The sequence below is a fragment of the Glandiceps talaboti genome, chromosome 16 (genome assembly GCF_964340395.1).
Source record: "Glandiceps talaboti chromosome 16, keGlaTala1.1, whole genome shotgun sequence".
NCBI lineage: Eukaryota > Metazoa > Hemichordata > Enteropneusta > Spengelidae > Glandiceps > Glandiceps talaboti.
The window spans coordinates 10,956,475-10,978,851 of NC_135564.1; the positions used below are offsets into that span (position 1 = coordinate 10,956,475).

At 36.0% G+C, this 22,377-nt stretch overlaps 1 protein-coding gene and 1 non-coding gene across 2 annotated transcripts; both read left to right on the plus strand.

Annotated features, from left to right (window-relative positions):
- The first annotated feature begins 5,976 nt into the window (after positions 1–5,976).
- On the plus strand, positions 5,977–6,141 carry LOC144447888 (U1 spliceosomal RNA). Its single transcript, XR_013482068.1, has one exon. It is a non-coding gene; the product is annotated as a U1 spliceosomal RNA (small nuclear RNA).
- Positions 6,142–7,560: 1,419 nt separating this feature from the next.
- LOC144447332 (uncharacterized) lies at positions 7,561–18,111 on the plus strand. The gene is made up of 8 exons (XM_078137299.1): positions 7,561–7,896; positions 10,789–10,884; positions 11,894–11,964; positions 12,349–12,474; positions 13,638–13,772; positions 14,219–14,471; positions 14,930–15,000; positions 15,650–18,111. Exons 1-8 carry the CDS (start codon positions 7,772–7,774, stop codon positions 16,705–16,707), a joined length of 1,935 nt encoding a protein of 644 aa, XP_077993425.1. The 5' UTR covers positions 7,561–7,771; the 3' UTR covers positions 16,708–18,111.
- Positions 18,112–22,377: the final 4,266 nt, after the last annotated feature.

Below are 22,377 nucleotides of genomic sequence, written 5' to 3' on the forward strand. Positions count from 1 at the left end.
AGTTTTTATGCCATATTATTTTTGTTAAATTAATGTGATGTTTTGGGTGCTGAGTATGAAATCTTGAAAATATGATCAGAATTCATGATTACATTTCTCAATGTAAGAATAGCATTAGCAAATGAGTTAGTCTTTGATTTTAGTTTATTAATTCACATCATAAATTAATTGACGCCTAAATATATCATTTTCATTTTATCAAAAACAGGATGTTTGCGGTTCAAATCCAGTGCCTGGGTTTGAAAAAGTTGAAACTCTAAACAAACTGCTGGCCGAAGTTTCTAAAGATGAAGGCAAATTTCTGTTGAGTACCAACAAAAGAAGAGAGATCTTGCAGGCCTGGAATGCCCTTGAGGACTATGACAAACAGCCTCAACAATTCAACACCACATACAAGGCACACTGGGGAAATACACTTTATGGCAGAACAAAGAGGGATGATGTACTTGAAGCTGGACTCGTACAGAGGCAGAGATTGATGAATTGCTACACCCCTGCACAAAAAATCGATGCCCTGTACAACTGTCTAATGTACTGTGTTGTAAAACATATTTGGTTGTTGTCACCAGCACGTGCGAATAGTACATCACTTGCAAAATTGTCAATAACTCAAGTGTATGAACGTATGCAACATCGTGTGCTAGTTGAAGACCCCATCCTGAGTAAATTAGGCATACCTCTGCCTAAAATAAATGCCAAGTGTGTCAGGGACTTCATTTGCAGACAGGAGAGGATGATAAACCTGAACACTACGGTATCATCTTCGCAAATAGTTTGACGTTTGGAGAGCATCTCTCATGAACAGATGCCACATACTGAACGCCTACCAAACAAACTGTGACAGCCTAATTGGACACCAATGTCCTACTACCATAAACCCAGTATGGCAGGAACAAAAACACATAAAAGTCGATATGACTGTGTGACCCCAACATCAACAGCAACATCAGCTGAAATGATGATGGATATGTCAATCATGCCAACTCAGACCAGACCAGACCATATGCCACATCATCAGTCATATATGGCTACTGCTAGTGAAGCTTCAAATGAAGAATACTGGGCACGGTCAACATCGTACAAACGCAAATTACGCGAAGAATTAATTAGTACACCAGCACGTAAAGTTTCTCGAATTTCCAATTTCCCATTGTGCACACTTTGTGGTAAAAAGACACAAGGCCATAAAAAATATAGAAAAAAGTGTTGGTGTGAAGAGTATAAAAGATCAACTTCAAAGGGTCTGACTGACCAGACCTTTAACAGTTTTGATCATTTTAAAGCAACAGTAGATGAATTGTTGAAAGGATAGAACCATCAGAATCAGAATGAGTAGCATATAAAAATTTTCATGTGTCATATTTCCAGCACTTCTCCAGGTTTAAAATTGACAGTCCTTGTATTTTACAATATGTATGTTGTATCATACATGTGTTTTGTTTGTAATTATACCGGTATATGCATTTGTCAGGCTTCGATGATGTAAAAGTATTATAATAAAAGGTGCGACAGTAAGCAGGAGAAAGAGAAATAGCCAGACAAAATATTTTGGGCATATTTCATGATTTCCATGAAGGAAGGCAACAAGTATTTTAATTTTAGATGTTTGTGTGCAAAATTTAGGTGTGCATTTTTGAAGATCATATTGGAAAGATATATTTTTCTTTACCCTTGTCATATAGATTATGATTAGTCACACTTAGTATACTGAGTCAGATGTAACTTGAAACCAAGTGTACCAAACAGAAAGACATTACTTTTGATAACAGTTTAATTTTTTTTTTATTCAAAAAACTTCATCTGATTTTAACATTTCATCAACATGATCAAAGTTACCTTTTATTAGTTACTGCAACAGCTAGACATACTTTTGATCTTAAAGAATGGATCCTTTTTACTTAAAAAATATGGTTTCATTGAAATATGTAAATGTTAATAGTATCATGTACCATACCTTCTACAAATCCTCACTATGCAGCTTCATATCAGCAAGAAGAGGTGGTTGTGATTTCATTTCCCTTGCCTCACGTGTCCGGAGTAGAGAACTTTGCTGGCGTTGTGAGGGGACTCCCACATCATGAATGGACAACACTGGCAGCATGGTCTTTCACAGATTTGTGAAATCGCAATCCTAAAACAAGAAACAACAAAATTACCAGTGAATCTAATTATTAATCAGCTTTATCTTACACATTTACACAACTGTAAATTGCTCAAGTATTCTTATTTCTTTATGTTAATGGACATTTACCAGTAAAATATTTACAATTTTTTGTCACTTTTTGATAGGCCTACCTAAATTTCAAAATTCATAAAATATACAAATAAAAAATATCGCCAACGGCGTTGTAGCACAACTGTACAGTTTTTTAATTTTTTTATCCATATACTAGTCCATCCTAACAATAGGTGTTCATTTCCTGAATGACTATCCAGTTGCCTATCCAACCATGTTGCTATCTTTGCGATACACACGATCATTTGGCTGTTGCTATGGGCGTAGTCATGTTGCTAGATATATTTCCATACCTTTTGAATGTTTTTTTTTCACTTGTGTATGAATTCCTGATATTATCTTTGCAATGTTTGTGATCATTTGGTTGTTGCTATGGGCGTGGTCTTGTTGCTAGGCACATTTGCATATATTTTTGAATGTTTATTCATGTGTCTTTCAATTCCTGTTATCTTTGCAATATACGTGATCATTTGGTTGTTGCTATGGGCGTGGTCTTGTTGCTAGGCAACTTATAGTTAACTCGATACATTTCTGGGTTGACTTTGATGTCTCATCTGCATGCGTCTTGCCAGTGTTGCCACTCAATGTTCAAACCTCTCCATTCTAAGCGCCTTGTATAATACTCTTCCCCTACCCAACTCTTCAAAACATTGTTTCTCAATCGCTTAATATCATGTTTAGGGTCCATACAAAAAATATTGTTTCACCGCGGATCGAAACAGTTTGGTACGTGCATGTTTTTGTCCAAAGGATTGCCGTCAAAATGTATCTTCAGAAAAGATCGATTCGATGTTGATCTGTCAAACATAGTAAAGTCTATCATGAATCCCCAGTTCAGGAGATTATCAATAGCTTGCCTGGGCCTGTCTGGTGGGAAAATGTGTACAATAGGAAAAGTGAATCCAGTGAATCCCAAGAATTCAAACTGCAGTGTGTGGTTTGCCAACATAATTTTCTTTTTCTCCTAACTTCAATATATCCGTATCGTCACATTCCTTCATCAGTTGCACAGCTCCCACTAATTTCATTTCTCCACCCTTGTTATCTAGTTGTAAGTCTTCTTGGATGGTCATTTCATCAAATATAACACCACTGTAATATCCAGATGGGGGTACATTTTTTTGTCGTGCTGTATCCGCCATCCACCTGAAGACTTCCTCATTGAAACTGGGCTTCTGTTCAATGATGTTCTTGTATAGCTGTAGTAGTCTCGGGGATGGCAAGATTACAGGTGCCCACTACCTCTTATGTCTCAACCATAGATGAAGAGCAAACTCAATCTCAACCATAGATGAAGAGCAAACTGTATAGCATTTCTGTCCCATCTCCTCCCTTTTGGCCGAACCATGCTGTTTTCTACCAGCGTCATTACCAAGTGAACCATGTTTTTTGACAATCTCGGCATTGCTTCGAATTGCGTCAAGACGGTGGCTACATCTGCCTTTCTAATACTTTCCTCTTTGACCCTGTGAGATGTAAAAGAAATAAACTATCAATCTATGAAGTATTATTTCTCACATCACTTACATTTCCATTAAAATCAGCATTGCAATTCATATCAGTCAACCAACTTATAGTCAATAACACTACGGATGTAACGTTAAAATTTATTATACAGATATCTGAAGCACATATAAAATGTTTCAAAGTCATTAAAAAAATTAACATATTATGACTAATCATAGACAGAGGAAGAGCCCTCTGTCTATGGACTAATACTGATTGATTAGATAGTATAGCATTCAACACCTTGATACTGATGACACATCTGCATGACGTCAAAGGAGTATATATTTGACAAAATAATTTAAATACAACTTATTATCAGTTTTAGAAACTTGTGTTTTAATGTAAATTTGTGTGAGATAATAAAGTTCTTCCAGTCTAATGTAAATCTCGTTTTCCTTATTTTTTTAGTATGATTGTGTTGTATTTCATCCTTGTGTAATTACATTTGTTATCATGTGTGAGTGTCTAGTTAATGTTTTCTGTTGTTTTTCATATGGTCTCTGTGTCATAGGTTACTTCCTGGATCCATCAGATGTACAGCCATTACAGATTTCCCCTCCCCCTCCAGACTCTCTCCCTACTTTGAAACTTACTGGAAACCCTAGGTTTACAATTATATTAACTCCATTTCTAATATTGTACTTTATAATTAGCTGAATTAATCTATAATGGTAATAGTGCACTCAATCCCAGATATCCTAGAAGTTAGAACTTTTGGTTACCATGAATATTTTGCATGTCCATGAATAGACAATCATACTTCTCAAGGGGTTCCTGTCTAAAGAGCTTTATATAAGTGAAGCAATGAATTTGGGATAGCAATTTACCAGATACACTTAAAATTACTGTAAATGTAACAAGTAAAATTAACTATGCAGTGTGCTACTATAATTGTGCTTTGAGAATCTACAGTGTCTTTTGCAAGAACAAGAAGAACGTTTCTTGTCAACAGATGTCGGGGGAGGGGGGGGTGTCAGTGTATTTTTTTATTTGTCAGAAGGGAGTTTGGATTGTTTTGTGGATGAATTGCAGGGGGGATCACTATTTTTAAGTACAACACGAACAAGAAGTCACTGGCCCACACCCGGCCGTAAAAACTGATCGCCCCCTAATTGCCTGCAAATCTCCGCGTCATTGAGCATGCACGATATAAACACTGATTCTTACCCTGTGAAGATGAAGCCATCGTCAGGTATTTCGAACATTCCGAGCAAAATCACTTTTAAAGCACACCGCATCGTACACTCACAACTCCATCGTTGACAGGGCGCTCACATGTTGTGTGCATAAAGTACTGGCGCGGCGCTGACTCTCGTGCGATGTGATTGGTCAAACTGTAGACAACTGTAGACAAACTGTAGACTCTTCGCCCAACAGAAACTAGCTCTCACCGCCGAGTCGAGTCTACAGTGGTGCAATATTATACAGTCAAAGCTGTACACTGATTGGCTGGGTGTCTACAGTCAGTTTACAGAGTCTACAGTCAGTCTACAGTCGGAGCCAATCAGATGTCGTGTTTGCGTACACACCCCCTTGTTTATCCGCCATTTTGTCAGTTCACGCAAGTTTGTTATTCAGAGTCAGACGACTTGTACTCAACAACTGTATACAAACTGTAGACTTTTGACCAATCATTGCACGCCGCCAGCCGTGCAATGAGTGACGTGTTCCCCGGGCGTGTTCCATGCATGTGCATGATGTGTTCTAACTGTGTTCTGATCGGAGTAGTGCGCCATCAACGTCGATGGGTAGCGGGGTGGCGCTGCAACACATGCACAGACCATGCATATATTCAGACTTAGATATGTGCCGTCACAGTTATTAGAAACTCTAAAATGTCGAAAATTGCACGGTATGCCTCTTTGATAGTAGCAGATAGCTAATAGCACTAGTTATGATTTCTATAGAAGCGCCTCCTAGTACTACGCGCTGCTGGCTAAGCTGTGTGTGTTTAGCGTGTGACAAAAGATTTGCATAAATATTACCCAGAGTTCAGTTGTAAATTGTTATTCAAACGAAAATTCGCAAATTCTGATACAAAATACACAATACAAATATCAGAATATCCCAGTAAACTATTATTTTATTGAAAGTGTATCTGTAAAATTGTGGTAAAAAGGTTTTGATATAAAATAACAAAGTTATTCGTAGAAACAATGTCGCCCTATCTAAAACCGCACGCAGTGTTTTGTTTCCTTTGGTATGGTGTCTTGTGCTGCCGTTGTTTAGGCATACTTACCTGGCACAGAGGTTAACCATGATCAAGTAGGTGGTTCCTCCAGGGCGAGGCTTGTCCATTGCACTCCGGGCAGGTTGACCCTTGCGATCACCCCAAATGTGGGTGACTCGGGTGCATAATTTATGGTAGTGGGGGACTGCGTTCGCGCTATCCCCTGACATTTCAAACTAAAATAAGAATTTTGACAGCTTATTTCGAACGAACTGTTTCAGATATGTTAGGAAAGTTGTAAATATATGTAAAAAGTGAACGTTAATCATACCTGTTATTAATAAGGTAACTCATGAAGCTCTTTAATCATTGCAGCATATTGCGGCTCCGGGAATGGTGAAGTCCCGATTTGTGAGAACTCTCGGCGAAATCAAGGCAAACCAACAGGAAGCTGAAGAAAACATTATCAAGATAGTTACACAATGTACCGGTAGTCACGGATGTCACGTAGTTACAATGTCACTGTAGTAGATCAAACAGAAATAATTTATTTTTTTGCAATTTTTGCCATCACTATATTTCATGGTGCTGTATTGGTGTGGAATTTTATTATTAGCATGAAAAAATGATTAATAATTTCATAATTTAATCAAATATGTAACAAAATATCAAATCATTCGCCGTTGTGGGCGCTGTGCCATGCTACCACCGAAAGCGGTGCAATGTTACATCTATAGAATGTCTGTGTGCGTCTCAGGCTAATATGTCTTTCTGTCTTGTCTATTTGTGGGTAAAGAAATGAAACTAATGCCATCAAGTGAAAAACATTTGTTGAAAATATTCTAAAAATGAAATTGTTGTCGAAGAAGGAGGTTGTTGGTCCGAGATGTACGTTCATATACGGGTCTATATAGATCCATGGTTAACGGTTTACAGCCCCAATTAAATATTATCGCTTGGGAAAATCAATATAGTTAGTTTGTGATCATTGAAATTTCATCTATTTAAATTAAAATAAAAGTGATTAAATCATATACATTGGAGAAAGACCTCTCCCAATGCCTATGGTGTAATCAAACTATAAAAAACTGTCTCAAAACATGGGAACCGACAGATGTGCGTGACAGTGAGTGACAACTACTTTCTCAGACTGGATTAAAATAACAAACCTAGAAACATTTCTAGTGGGGTTTCTTTTCAACTATTGAGTTAGACACGGACTTGGTCTATATGGTTATATTTGTTTTTTTCAAGTTCTTAAATATGGTGAGGTTGTTTATTGGATAAAAATCTGACTTCACGCCTACTTCACATGACCTTACCCGGCCATGGGGTCATCTTACAGACATAACCGAATATAAACCCCGGCCCAACCCCCGGGCCCACGTCAATTTCTAAGTAAAACACGACGATCAGTATATATGATTTCGTGGTATGGGTGCCTGTCACCGTCGTCACCTCTGAACTTTACCATGGTAACCGTATATTTCTATTGTAATGTCATCTGATAATAAGTCACCCTTGACAGTTTCCTGCTTTTGTGTCTCCTTGACACGCACTGCGCATGTTCAGACACGACTTATTATTCTACTGTGATTCATTCATTGCCTTTTAAAGTCTTGTATCGCTGGGCTGGACAAATCTGGATAGACTGTACATAGTGAAAAAAAGTGAATACTCCAGACTTGTCCGTACATTGTTCTTCATTTGGCTGTAGGATAGATGTAATGTACTCGTCTTCACTTTCCACTGGTAAATCCAATCCTTAGGAAAGTGTTACATATCGTATCAAACAGCTACCTGTGGCTTTGCTTTCACTTGTTGTTGGAAAGTTCGCTGACCCTCGATCGTCAACTATGCATGTTTTCAGATATTCTCTCCTTGGCCTAGTTTTTATCATATTTATATGTAGCTGCTGTGTGTCAAGTGCAAATGAAGTAACAGAGGAGAGTCCAACTGGGCGTTGTCCCTACACTGTCAGGTAAGAGAGTTAACATCATAGTTCCGATATGTTTTGTCTTACGATAGGGGCGATTTATACACCACCTAATACCCATCAATGCACACTCTAACAATACAAACGTGCCACGCTGTACAATGGCATCGCTGGGGTATTCATCTTTGAATGTACGTATTTAAATTGTCTTTCAAATGTAACTTTAAATCCTGTTTCATGCAAATCTCCGAATCTACATGTACGAGTATTTTCATAGAAGCATGTGATACTCCCATCAGAAGTGATAAACAAACTACTTTGCCGAGACACAACATTGTAACTATTTGTTTTTAAGTCCAAAGTCTGGTTCAATACCTGTCTGGTCCAATACCTGTCTGGTTCAATACCTGCTAGTTGGTATTTAAAATTAAAAGCTTACTCATAGAAGTACAACAATGCGGGTTGCACCATGGTTGTACCTAGCTCTGGAAATATGCGCTCCAGTATCAAACTCCGACTCGTCAGAAGCGAGTTGGAGTTACGTTATCGGAGTGCATATATATTTCCAGCGCAAGGTCGAACCACAAACAGATTCTCACCACTGTGTACGTCCATGGTTCGGTGCAAAGGCAAATCCTAGCAAAATAGCCGAGTTTAAATGCCGGTAATTATGATTATAATACCATGATAAAACTAAAGTTTACAGGTTTTACAACTTTATGTGTCATGACCTGCATAGATAATACCGAAATGCACAAAAAAGGAAGAAAAACATACGAAAAATGAAAACAAATATGGATCATAACACGGCAGTGGTAAACACGTACTATATTCAAACCGTTTGGAAAACAGTCAGTTTATTGATCCATAAATTCTAAAACAAGAATATTGACTTTATATTTAACCTACAGGTCAAATATAAATTGTTCTCGTATCACAATTACAACACGGCATTGGATTGTTATCTGTCACATGACTTGAGGTCATGCACCTTGTCAGATAGTGTGAACACACTGTCGTAGATATCTTGTATGTGCTGTGAATACGAAAAAATGACTTCCTTCACGTCATTGCGAAGCTATTATATAAAAAAAAGTTCTGACTCATCGGTCGTAAAATTTGAGGCGCCTGTCGCCTGTTACTGAATATGATTGTAATGGTACTTGTCTGTGGTTTTGTAGTACATGTAATCATAAAGTTGTAAGAGATCACTTATTAGAGGTTCACGTCGGATTAGGATTAAAATCTAAGTGTGAAATCCGGTTGTTTGGCAGAGCTTTAGAAAAAAAGTTGATCCACAACACAAGAATGATGATTCCATGTAATCCTTATTACTTATTTAAGATAACACTAATGCGATGACCCGGATTGAACCGAGCTATTGGTTAATCATAATGAACCCAAAAAGGTTTGAATTTCATGTACATAAAATGTACCTCATTGTCATACCAAAACATTTCAGTTGTAATAATAATAATAGTAAACTTTATTGCAACCTTATCTATATTACCAGATATCAGTACAATAAAGTATATAAAGAAAAATACTTGTATTGACCACAAAAAAAAGTAGTTTCACAATGTGAAAATCAACACAGCATATTGGTTATTCAGATAGTGATGAGCCTCTGAGGCCAGATGTAATCAGAAGGCCTGAAAGGTGGTAAATGTATTTGCCGAGTGTGCATCACGAGACAGTTGGTATTTTTTTTTCAAATGATATTCTCGATTTTGAATCCATGTTAAATAAATTTGCTTATTTCAATTAATGTATGTTCGTCTTTTACTTTAAGAATCTTTATGAGATTCTCATTATCCGTGCTTGTACTAGAATATATATTTGATTTGTTAAAAAGTTCTTTCCTTTCATTTTGATATCCTGTACAGTGTAATAGAAAATGCTCCTATTTTACCTTGTTTACATACAGGGCATGTCCTGCTTGATAAGATGGTGTTTGTGTATCTTCCAGTTTCTATATGTAAAATATGTGCACTAATCCTAAGTTTTGTCATTGCTGATCTGTATTGTGGGGTTTTAATGTCTTCTAAATAGTTTTCAAAAGTTCATATCCGTTTTAATTTGTCTATATGTACGTAATTTATTTTTATGTTGCTTGTCCTTGTTGTCCTTCATTGTGTCCATTATATTTTTGTGGAGAAGCAACTTTAACTTTTCTTTAAATCTAGCAATTAGGTTTTCATTTTTTAGAGTGGTTTGGTTCAGCTGTGCAGACCTTATCCATACTCAAAAGTTTTAATGTTTGCTTCATTCCATGATTGTATTCCACTGGACTCCAAATTTTTGCTAAGACAGTAAGCTTCCTTAGTTAGTGGTATGTAGTTTCTGGGTTCTGTGAGATCTTTAGCCTATATGTTAACATTTGTGTCAGGCCAGATACTACGAGAGGGCAGCGACTTTGTTCCATATGGCAAGCTGTATTGGAAGCTTTACAGTTTACATTTAGTAGGAATTTGCAGAACTTTATGTGTACTTTTTCCATGGGAGTTGAGAGTTTCATTAGGTTTTGAGACTGGTTTATGTTTTCATGTGTCCAAACCTCACTACAGTATAGCAGAATGGGCTTCACCACTGCATCAGATAATTAAATAATTTGATGGGGATATTTTTGTCTAAAAACAGCAGGTCTTGTTTTAGTTTAAACAGTGCCTTCAGTGCTCTATATCTTAGGTCATCTTGTGCCCTGTGTAGTTTCCCTGAAGTGCTCAGTTTTATATTTACATGTAATATTTTCAGAGCTACCATTATTGGTCGAACAAATTTACTCATTTAAATAAAAAGCTCATTCTCACAAAATATTTTTCAGAAAGTCAGTCTTATACCACATTTTATGTTTTCCAAGTCATGTCTGTTCATGGTTGATATAATATACTTTGTGTTTTGTTTTTTGTTTTTATCTTTTGAATTCTCACTATACAGCGCCACCAAGTACTTTATAACTACTAAGTCTGTACTGCAACGAATTACAACGTACACAATTTGCCTTGATTGGGACTTGCGATGCACCGCATACAGGTAATGAATTCTAAGGGTACATGTAGCTAACGTTAAAGTAATTCTGAAAATCGAAGAGAAAAATATTAGAAGTGAAAAGTAGGAAAACCAAATCAAGTAATATATACAGTTTATGGTTTTGTTTGTAGTCAATATTCGAATGGTACAATAATAATGCATTGGTATATCATTTCAAAATTTGAAATATAAAATAATTGATTTTTTTATTTCAAGGCCGGTTTTCTTCGAACGTTATCGTTTGTCAGTCTATATTGTTTGTTGTTAACGTTAAAATGACATGTCCAAAGAACGAACTAGAACAGTTTGTATAAAGATAATTGTTAAATACCATGGCAATAATTTGCATGTCATGGGAAGACCCAATATTTGATAACAGATAACAGCGGTCAAGGTTATTTGGGTTGACATACTATGAGGATGATAGGGTATAGTAGATGAGACCTTGTTGATTTCTCTACATACACAGGAGCCTCGAACGAGGCCACTGGTACTTGATAGGGGTCTTCATGAATAATACATAGTACACACCTTCATTTCCAGACAGACTACATGTATATTCAATCCATATGAGGAGATAGTCTAAATAGCTTTGACTCGCTCAAACATGATAAAAAATCTTTGAAATGTCGACGTCTTTTTTATTCGTGTTTACAGTTTATGTATTGCATTCTATGGTGTAGCATATCTTTTCTTGGTACACATATTGTAACGCGGTCTTGTAAATATTCCATTTTGTTTCCTGTCACTTGTCTGACATATTTCATTTTATTTCTCCTTTGAATTTGTTTGGCGAAAATTCACATCAGTTTTATGGAGTGAAATGTATGTATTCTGTCTGGTTCCTCTCCGCTGTGATTTGTTTCATTCGGTCAATATATGCCGTGATGGGCGCCCTCACGCATCACCAAGGCAAAACAGAGAGCTGATCAACGTTTCCAAAATAAAAGAGCGAGAAATTTACACCCATACAAAACGTTGACATCTTGAATAATGTCATTTTGTATTACAGGTATGAGCAACGTACTGTGTATAGGGTGTCCTCAAGGACCGTAGAACAGACACTCTATCGTCCCTGTCCAGGTAAACATATCAAATCATCATTTTTTCTCACAATTGCGTGTAGTTTGTGCTTATTATGTTAATAAGCGAAACTGAACTTCGAGTGAATTATCGAAAATACTTGTATATAGCTCCATTGAAGACTTTTTAATTTAGGAATATATTATTTTTTTCTGACAATAAAGTGCAAAGACTGACAAGAATATTACGATGTGTTTCTAGTAATCGATTTACAAATATATCGGATGGATTTGTCATTCATTCATGAATTGAGCGTGCAATGGTAAGTGGTATTACCACACCCTTTAAAATATAGATGTGATTGTGGGGGTTTTTTGGTTTTTTGGGGGGTTTTTTCTTCTTGTTTTTCATCTTCAACTGAAACCGTCTTTTCATAATTCTTAGCATGTCCCCATAACAACTGTACCAACCTATGTAATGCATGTGTTGATGACAACACGATGGAGTGCGATCGTGATGTCGGTATATGTGTATGTCACCCAGGATGGAACGGAACAACGTGTAACCAAAGTAAGTAGCTAGATTAAATTAATATTTTACAATGAAGGTGAAAAAAGTTAAGTTCACCAAATTACAATGTTTTGATTTTCTTCAAACGAGGTGTTTAGCTTACATTAGTTCTACCTGACTGGTTATTTTTAGATTGTTAGAAAGGTGCACGTGGCCGTGGTGAAAATACGTTCGATTAATCTTTATACATTCCCTGGTATATTCGTAAGAAAATATAGTGAAAACATGAAAACTTTCATTTAGCTGATAGGACCGAATCGCAATTGGCATATGTGGACATTTTCTATCGAATTGTATATGGAATGACATGGGTGCCAAATTGTCTTGACGATGGGTTAGGATGTTGGGTGGGGCAGTTTTACAATAAGGGGATTATGCAATGCAGTTTAGGAAGAAATTAAAGTTTAATTATAACTACTTACATTACATATAATTTACCCATTACATTTACGCCTAAAGTGTTAAATTTTAATAGGAATTCTGAGAAAATTGTTTCAACTTTACTTTTTTTCCCACCAAAACTAATATGATCGCTTATACTTCGTATGATGAAGACTATAAGTTTCTCTTAGGTGAACGATACTGTATAAAATGGTGATTATGAACGAACTGTTTTAGATAGAAACTATTTAAATAAATCGTTGATTACGAAGTCCAACAGACAGAAAGTACGGTTCAAGTTATGATCTTTTAAATTTACTTTGAAATGTTACGAAAAATAAAATGAAGCGTTTACGGGTTATGGAAATGCCCATTGCTCACCCTCTGTATAATAATATTGTAATAACAATAGAGATTTTTAGATTTTACCAGGTCATGGGTCATGGGTCATGGGTCATGCTTACACAATTTGATATCTTAGATAACTAAGATAAGTTCTACTTTACGATTTCATATAGTGGGTAATAATTAGCATAATGTCTTGGATTAATTTGCATAATTTCCCGGGTTGATTAGCATAGTGATTTCTTGAATAATTAGCATTATTTAACTATACTGACAGACGCGGTATGTAATCTATATCATGTATAAGTCGGCAGTGGAAAGGTAAACGAGCACAAATGTAAGCTTATTCTGTAACATTCTGTGCAATGTGCACAACATTTAAAGTTGGATATAATTTGGGACACAAATTTAATTGATTTTGGTTATATTATTTCCAGCATGTAGTGCCGGTTACTTTGGTGAAAATTGTGTGAATCGTTGTATTTGTAACGATAACACAACTGTATCATGTGATCGTCTCAATGGAACATGTAATTGTCAATCTGGATGGACTGGACCGAGATGTACACACGGTATGTTATAATACTTTAGATTTATTAAACTTTTCAATCGATCATCAAAATAGCGACTGATTTACTTGATCGTTCAACAAAACACCCCAATGTAATAAATGTATAACTACTCATAGACAATATGCCGCGATCGTCACTGATAAAATAATATTAAGCGAGATTCTGGGATTCAAATCCTGGCTTTTAACGGGAATCGTCGTAACTGCCTTTGGTGTACGACTTTTAAATGATGATGGATTCCGGTGTTGCACGTATTTGATGTCAGTAGTAACTCGGTGTATCTTGTGTGGTTGTTGCTGTTGTCGTCGTCGTCGTCGTCGTCGTTGTCATCGTCGTCGTCGTCGTCGTCGTTTTTGTTGTTGTTGTTGTTGTTGTTGTTGTCATGATGAGCTTTTCTGTTTGAAATAAAATAACAAATTCTCCTTTCGTATATATATATATTGTAGAAATCCGAAAGGAAACGCCTAAACCTCCAACAGAAATCGTAACTATTTTGAAGACAGTTACACCTAATACCACCGAGGCCACTACTATACCTGTCCCGATACACGTGCGAGGTGGACAGAGGAAATCTATGATGGACGATCCGGGTATGCTAGCCGGGATTGTCATCATCTCCATAGTTGTAATTGCTAGTATCGTTACCATTGGTATACTTGCAATGCTTTATAAAAGACGACATCCAATATTTAAACAAAAGTGAGTGTGATAGAACTAATTACACAGGTTACACGTAACCTATTGATGTCACTTCAATATATAAATAATATTTATTTTAGCACTCATTTCATGGCATAATTAAACTGATTATAATTAGTAACACATCTTGTACAGTACATTTCTTACATGATAATGTCTTGCAGTACCGTGCATTTTAACCAATAGTACTACTTGCACATTTATGAATTTCTGATATTTTGGAAACACGATTATGAATATTAAAAAAAGATTGTAAAAAATCACATGCAAAAACTTTCGGGATAAATTTCTCTCTCTCTCTCTCTCTCTCTCTCTCTCTCTCTCTCTCTCTCTCTCTCTCTCTCTCTCTCTCTCTCTCTCTCTCTCTCTCTTTCTCTCTTTCTCTCTCTCTCTCTCTCTCTCTCTCTCTCTCTCATTTCATGTTCACCTATTTACTCACATGTTTGACTGTTTCATAGGAACTATGACATACCAAATAACACACTGCAAATGGGGACAATAGACCATTCGTATGAAGACGCTGACCAAGGTGAGTGTTCATTTGTAACATATGCTGAAGAACTTGTTCTTTACTATCAATTGAGTATCATTAATTTTACAGATCATATATATTGTATAATCAATTCTGACTGCTACTTAGTATATGATATGTTATGTTATGGTGACGAACGGCACAGAATTCCTCCATAAATTCACGATATGATAACAGACGCACACACAAGCACTCCCACATTTCTATCAAACCCGGACAAACTTATAATACGCATTTGGTGTGTGCGTATGCCTGTCAGGCTAGGAAATGTTTCTGGCCAACCACGTTTTGCTCATACTGACTTACAGTAGCTGATGGGCTGCCTCGGTAGGCTTAAGCCAGCCACACGTCTTGGCCAGAAACATCTCCAGACTGCTATAGATATTTTAAAGAAATTTAACTGACTCATGTATGCAAAGGTAACGAGTAAAACAGTGATCAACAAGGACTGTGGTATGGGGGGGGGGGGGGTCATTAAATATATTAGTATAATAACACAAGTATACATGTTTGTATATATATATATATATATATATATATATGTATGTACGTGTGTGTGTGTGTGTGTGTGTGTGTGTGTGTGTGTACTTCAAAGTCGAGAGATAAAAGACTCATAAAAGAATTCTTTTTCATTCTATTTTCACAGTGCATTATGCAGTCCCCACTGACAATATATACAGTGAAGTTATTACACAGTCTTCAACTCCCCGTGGTTCGGATCGGTCTGTTGAAGTTATAACAGAATTGAAAAAGAAACTAAGTAGAGAAAATGTGTATGTTGATGTGGACGTAGATGACAGTAGTAAGGACAGAGTGGACACTCCTTTGACAGGAAGTGATGATGAAAGTTACCAAGTACCAAGACTCCAGAATGGTTATCCCGTTGCTATGCCAACAGATGAGAAATATGTGGATATGGGAAGTACGCAAGGTGAATATCAAGTTCCTAGACAACACAACATTGCCATGGAAACAGAGACACCATACACTGACATGGACAGCACATACCAAGTTCCACGAGCAGTTAATAATACGGTGAAACCTGCAACTGAAGCGTCGAATGAGATGGACCATATTTACAATGTTCCACGAAGTACAGGAAATGTTACCCCAGAAACTGATGCTTCTTACATGGACATGAACACCAGTAATACAGTGCCACGTACAGGAAATGCTGCCATGGCAACGGATGCAACGTACGCTGATATGGACAACAGTCAAGATCATAGCCACCAATCTTCCAAACGTAAACCGTACACGGGACTGTACCAATCGCCAAGACCCCAACCACCATATTCTGATATTAGTGAACCTGTAGATGACCCCGATGGTCATCTCTACAACAAAGTTGACCGAACAAAGAAGTCATATCACAAGAATAAAGACACATCGTCACAATATGACAATTTAGATAACCATGGCAACACATCACCAACAGACGATACCTATGATAAAGTAAGCCATCAAGGTAGTATGGCTCGTCACCATGGTAACACAGTGAAGGAAAACAATGAATATGCTCATTTGAAGAATGATGGCAAGGAGAATCCTGATGATGGCTCCTATAATAAACTAAACCACGGCAGTGTAAGGTCTAATCATCACCATGGTTACAACGAAGGTTTATATGAAAATCTCGCACAAATTGACGATGAGGAGGAGGATGAGGACAACGTTGATCCAGAGACCGTTCCATTGAAATAAATAGAACGGTCAACCAAATCTATAGTCGTGCTCGCAGATGGTGTACGGAACGCGATACTTACAATGTCCCAGAGAAGAGAGAGAGACAATGTCAGAATCGAGTCCCGATTTATACTCCGTCGGCAAGCAGCACTACCAAATCTATAGGCTGTAAGACCACGTCATGTTCTTCAGCCCTCGCGTGAGAGGGGTTGACCGATGTGTGAGGGCGCCTCGTCACAACGTACCTTACAGACAACCGTACCAAATCTAAATCACAATCTATACTCCGTTTTGAGATATTGTCGCTTTCATAGACCAAACTCCGTTATGAGGGAATTTTGAGCGAGAAAGTGTTTCAACTTTGATACCGGAAACATTGTCATTGCTCATAAGCATGTATCCTACTCACGGTGAAGCAGTTGGCTATATGTTTACTGCCAAATTTCTCTGTGAATTTAGTGTTCATTTGGTACACATTTTGATTTTTAATTTAATATTTACACAAAATGCACTATCCACTAATAATAGATATTCGTTTACATAACTGCAATAAGTATGTACACCAAACAGTCCAAATCAATGTCTGTATAATTCATTATGGGTGTTGAAAGTGGGATAAGTAAATCTATCACAATTCTTTCTTATATAATGTTAAATTTTATTTACAGGGGGATAATAACATACAGATAACCTGGTTATCTAGAAGTTAGTCTTCCTTAGGACTAGTCTGTAAGGTACGCCGTGACGGGCGCCCTCACACATCGGCCAACCACTACCAGGAGTGTGAGAGGAGGCCGGTGAGGGCGAAACGTCACGACGTATATTACAGTCTACCTTAGGACCATCCTTTTGGTGCAAACTATAATGTATTTACACAGACTATTTTTACATTTTTTCAAATTGAATATTCCAGTAGATCCCATTATTTATTCCAGGATTTGAAACCAGAACTAACAAACAAATACTGTTTATACAGAGACAGTATTCAATGGATAACTTTGTTTCAATGTTGACATTATTTGCCTGTTTTAAAGCGATGTCGAAATAAATTGTTAGCTGGTCGTACTTCTGGAGAATGTGAGGGCTTGGAGGTACTAGGTAAAACCGGCTAACAGTGTATTGTACAGTATCTTGACAGTGCAGTAAACAGGCTATAACATTATTGGTCTAACTAAACATGTGTACGATTATTTTGTTGCCATGGTGACAAGCCACACTTGCTTACAAGTTGCATTGTCACTGTTAGGATTACAAGTGTTTGGTTAGTGCTACAAACCAATGAGAAGTTGTGTTATTTTTAAAAAAAATCTCTTTCTTGGGTGCTGGTCACCTCTACATTATTTTCAAATAAAACAAATACAAGGGCACACACGCACAAACACATACACATACACAAGAAACATGAACATACATGCACACACACACACACACACACACACACACACACACACACACACATAGAGACATACATATGCATGCATACATACATACATACATACATACACACAATTTTATCATTAGCATTCCATGCATATCTATATTTGTAACAAGATGTTTAAGCAGAATACATGTGTAATACAATTAACTGGAGTATCACTGGTATTCTTGCGATCAGCCAACCAACTATGTATTAACTGAAAATTGTTAAAAATACAATAATTAGAGACATGATTATGTTAACTAGAGATAGCATTTATCCATAAGTAGTACAATAACAGGTTGAAATTGTGATTATAATGGGGTGCTGATTTTAGGGTGTGGACCTAAAAATATATTTGATTGGTACGATACTATGTGTACACCTACTCAAATATGTTTACCCACAAAGGCCACAGGTGATTCAAAACTGTGCAGGGTGTAACATTACATCTAACAAAATAGTTTTGCCAAGCTGGAATCATCAAGATTTGTAGTGGTACACTGGTTACTGTATTACATATTATTATATATTACATATTATTGCTTGAGGACACTTTGCGTCTTATAATTTAGGAAGAGGTATTGTCACTAGTCTGGCAAGTGAGATTTCATATTTTTGGTGCTCTGTGTAAGTTTAAACTAACAAAGAAGTCATGACAGTGTATTTGTCAATGTTATGAATCCATGTTTTTTATTTTACTAATAAAATGGCCTACAAAAAAATTGCTACTACAGCAAATGCAAGGGTGTGTTGTAATCTCTTGTTGTATCAGCCGTTACTTGTGCTCAGTTAGTCTGTATGTAAGGTACACTGGAACCGTCATGCATCAGCTAACCCCTTTCACATGAACGTTGAGAGTGGAATGAGATAATGCATCATACAGTCTAATATTCAGTGATATGGAATGCCTAAATGTGAAACCATGGAATACATCTGTTGATTTTAAGTCGGACAGACTTCAACAGACCTTTTCCATAAATTGCGCCCTCAACTGATATTTTTTAACAAGTATGATGTTGACAGGTAGAAACCGAATGTCTTCTTCAGAGCTAAGATTTTGATTGTCAAAAAAAAGGGGACAGTCTAGTTCAGCATTAGAGACAACACCCCTACCACAACATAACACTAAAATACATGTTCCATTCCCTTTACTGTAAAGTACCACTAGAGGGCGCTATATGTTGGAATGTGTGACAGCTTTGATTTGAAGAGGAATTTTTATGTTCTACATATCAATGAATGGGTGCCATCTCAAAAACATATCAAAGTAACTAATATACACCATACATACGTGTATAAATTCTTAAAAGTGTCATGACTATTATTACACTGAGAAACTTACAATGTTGTATTTCAGTAAAACAAACCAATATTTGGCTGTAACCTGAACAATTCTATTTCATATTATCTATTGATAAGTCAGACTCATTCATGTCAATTATCTGGTTCCTTACTTTCTCTCTCTAGTATTGACAAACTAAAATCATCACATACTGTACAATATTTGTATACTGAAAAAGATCATCACATTTCAATATTCAAATTTATGCAACACAAAATCTGCATAATGTTGTTCCTAACCAGGGCTACAAAACAACAACACAAAACAATCTTACACTTAGAAATAAAAAAATGAAGCAATATCACTGAGATTCTTTCTTTGTAAAACCTTAGATAAAAATCAAAATAATTCAGTTGACAGTACTGTTACATACCTGAGATGTTTTGAGTTTGTTGTTGCTGACATATCCTTTTGTTTATCCTTCTATTAAGGGTGATAAGTAGGTAAACAATACCTGAGTTCTCAGAACATTTGTGAGCTTCAAAATCAAATTTATGTCAGAAGTACAAGAAGGTCAGTTTTGTCAGATTCTAAAATGTTTATTTTACTGCAGAATGTCTCTCAGGGACCAATTTCTCTGAAAATTGAAGTTCTTAACATTGCTCCAAACTTTGACAAGTGAAAGCTTGTTCCTGGGCCTTTTGAACGAAATAAATTTTGGAGTTCATCGTCTTATTTTCAACTTCAAGGATATTGACAATCTTTCTCACGGAGTTATCATCTTGGCAGCCATATTGGATTCTGAAATGCCTTAATTTTGATATAACTTTTGACATTTCAAAAAATTGTACTGTGGCCCCACATTTGATTTTAACAGAAAAAGGGTTCATAATTTCTTGAGCAAAGGTACAGCAAAACTCAAAATTTTTATTCTGATGGACATACTCATTACACTAACAGCATATTCACAACAACTAAAGTCACATTTTATATAGCTCTGTCTGTCTTTGTTATTCCAAATGTTTCACAGATCAAAAGAAAACAAACTAACATCCCATTTTACATACTAGTAACTCTTTTGTCATTCCAAGGTTTCACATGTAAGCATTGCAGTAGTATTATAAATAACAGTTGACTCCTATAAGGATGGCCTTACTTAATTCCATGTCTCTCCTCGTAACACCTTTAAAGAGATGGGTCGGTCGGCCACTTAAAAAAAAAAAGTTTTTAAAAAAAGTGTATCCGTACATGTTGGTGATAATCATACTTAAACAGTCTGAATGACTTTAATTGAAATGAGCATTTAAAGTCAGAAGGAAACTGTGAACCATTTATTTCATTAAAGGTCCTGAATTTCAGAAAAAATCCTGTCATAATGGGCATACTTTAAAAAATTGTTTCCCCAGATTAAAAAAATTAAGGATAGCTCAGGTTAGGAGAAACACAGAATTAGCTAAGGTCACCCTAAATACAGTGTAAGACACAGTCTATAATCTATATACATTCCGAATTTCACAGTATTTGTAGTCATTCTAAAATCTGTTTTTCAGTTAACAAAATATCATTATATGACAATTCTTGGTGGTAGACATTGCAATAAAAATAATAATTATGCGATAGTTGTAAATTGCAACATTTCAAAGTAAAAAAAAATTACCTTCTATCATAAATTAAAGGTGACTTAAAATACATTTTCTATATATTTCACAAGCAGTGTATAACAATTATCAAATCTATCATAACTGTTACATTGTAAACATTCTAGAGTTGTCTGGTCACACTTGATTTTTTTCATAATTAATTTCATATTTTAAAATTCCAATTAGACCAATGTTAAATACGATAGCAGGGAAATATGTAGGCTTTACTAAAGTGGTCATATGGATGAGGATTGGGTATTTATTTTGGATTTTTAATTTATAAAACAAGTTTATCGTGGCTTCCCACTTGAAAAATCAAAGTGCAACAGCATATGTCAAGTCCTTGTTTGTAGATCAATAAATTGTAAAAGATTAATAAACTGTGTAAAATGTTTGTTATTGTACGTACAATAACAAACTTTTTACACATTTTTAGAGCTTCTTGCAATGTATTGAGTTACAAACACAGACTTAGTATATGTTGTTTCACTTTAAATTTTCAAGTAGGAAGCCACGATAAAGTTTTATAAATTAAAAATCCAAACTAAATACCCAATCCTCATCAATATGGCCACTTTAAGAGCCTCCGTGTTTATATCTTGATATACATTGATATACATAGTACATCAGGATTACCCTACCTGTAGACTTCAAGGACTATCACTACTACACTATTCCACTATCCTAACTGACATTTCGATTTTTTGAATTTTCATTCATCCTCAAGTGTATGACTCCTATTTCGAGCAGGTCTCCAATGACATCTGCCATAGACCGTGATTGTTTGAATACATAATTAGATATATTTTAAATTGTGTAATTAACATATGTAAATGTGACATATGTAAATTCTATTCAAATTTACTCTAGTGTTTTGCACATGTTATGTGTATGGCAAGGTGTATGTAACTTAATACCAGCTTCAAACAGGACGTCAGAGTACACTGGGATGGAGTGAAAATTCAAAAAAATTAAAACGTCAGTTAGGATAGCAGAATAATGTAGTAGTGATAGTCGTTGAAGTCTACAGGTAGGTTACATCAGGATTGTTTAACACAATAAATTATTCCTATCAATAGAAATGTATATAACGGTAGTGTAACTATGAGGCACAGATCTCTAGGGACACTTTGCAAGTTCAAGTTTATGGTTGTACTCAACCACTACTTCCCTGTTAACATATCTGACATTGATCTTCAAGGTTAATTCCCTGACAGCATCTTTACACACACAACAAAACCTAATATTTCAGTTTCGGTTGGAAAAAAGTGTTCCCTTAAAAAATGCACTTCAGAACATTCCAAAAAAATGTTGTAAGTTGTACCTGAAAATTCTGCATTTGACCT

What these genes read in the sequence shown, in the direction of transcription:
- LOC144447332 (XM_078137299.1), top strand. Translation starts at nt 7,772, where the DNA reads ATGCATGTTTTCAGATATTCTCTCCTTGGCCTAGTTTTTATCATATTT. An exon ending in CGTTGTCCCTACACTGTCAG is followed by an intron (nt 7,897 to 10,788) that starts GTAAGAGAGTTA and finishes CTCACTATACAG; the next exon opens with CGCCACCAAGTACTTTATAA. An exon ending in GTATGAAGACGCTGACCAAG is followed by an intron (nt 15,001 to 15,649) that starts GTGAGTGTTCAT and finishes CTATTTTCACAG; the next exon opens with TGCATTATGCAGTCCCCACT.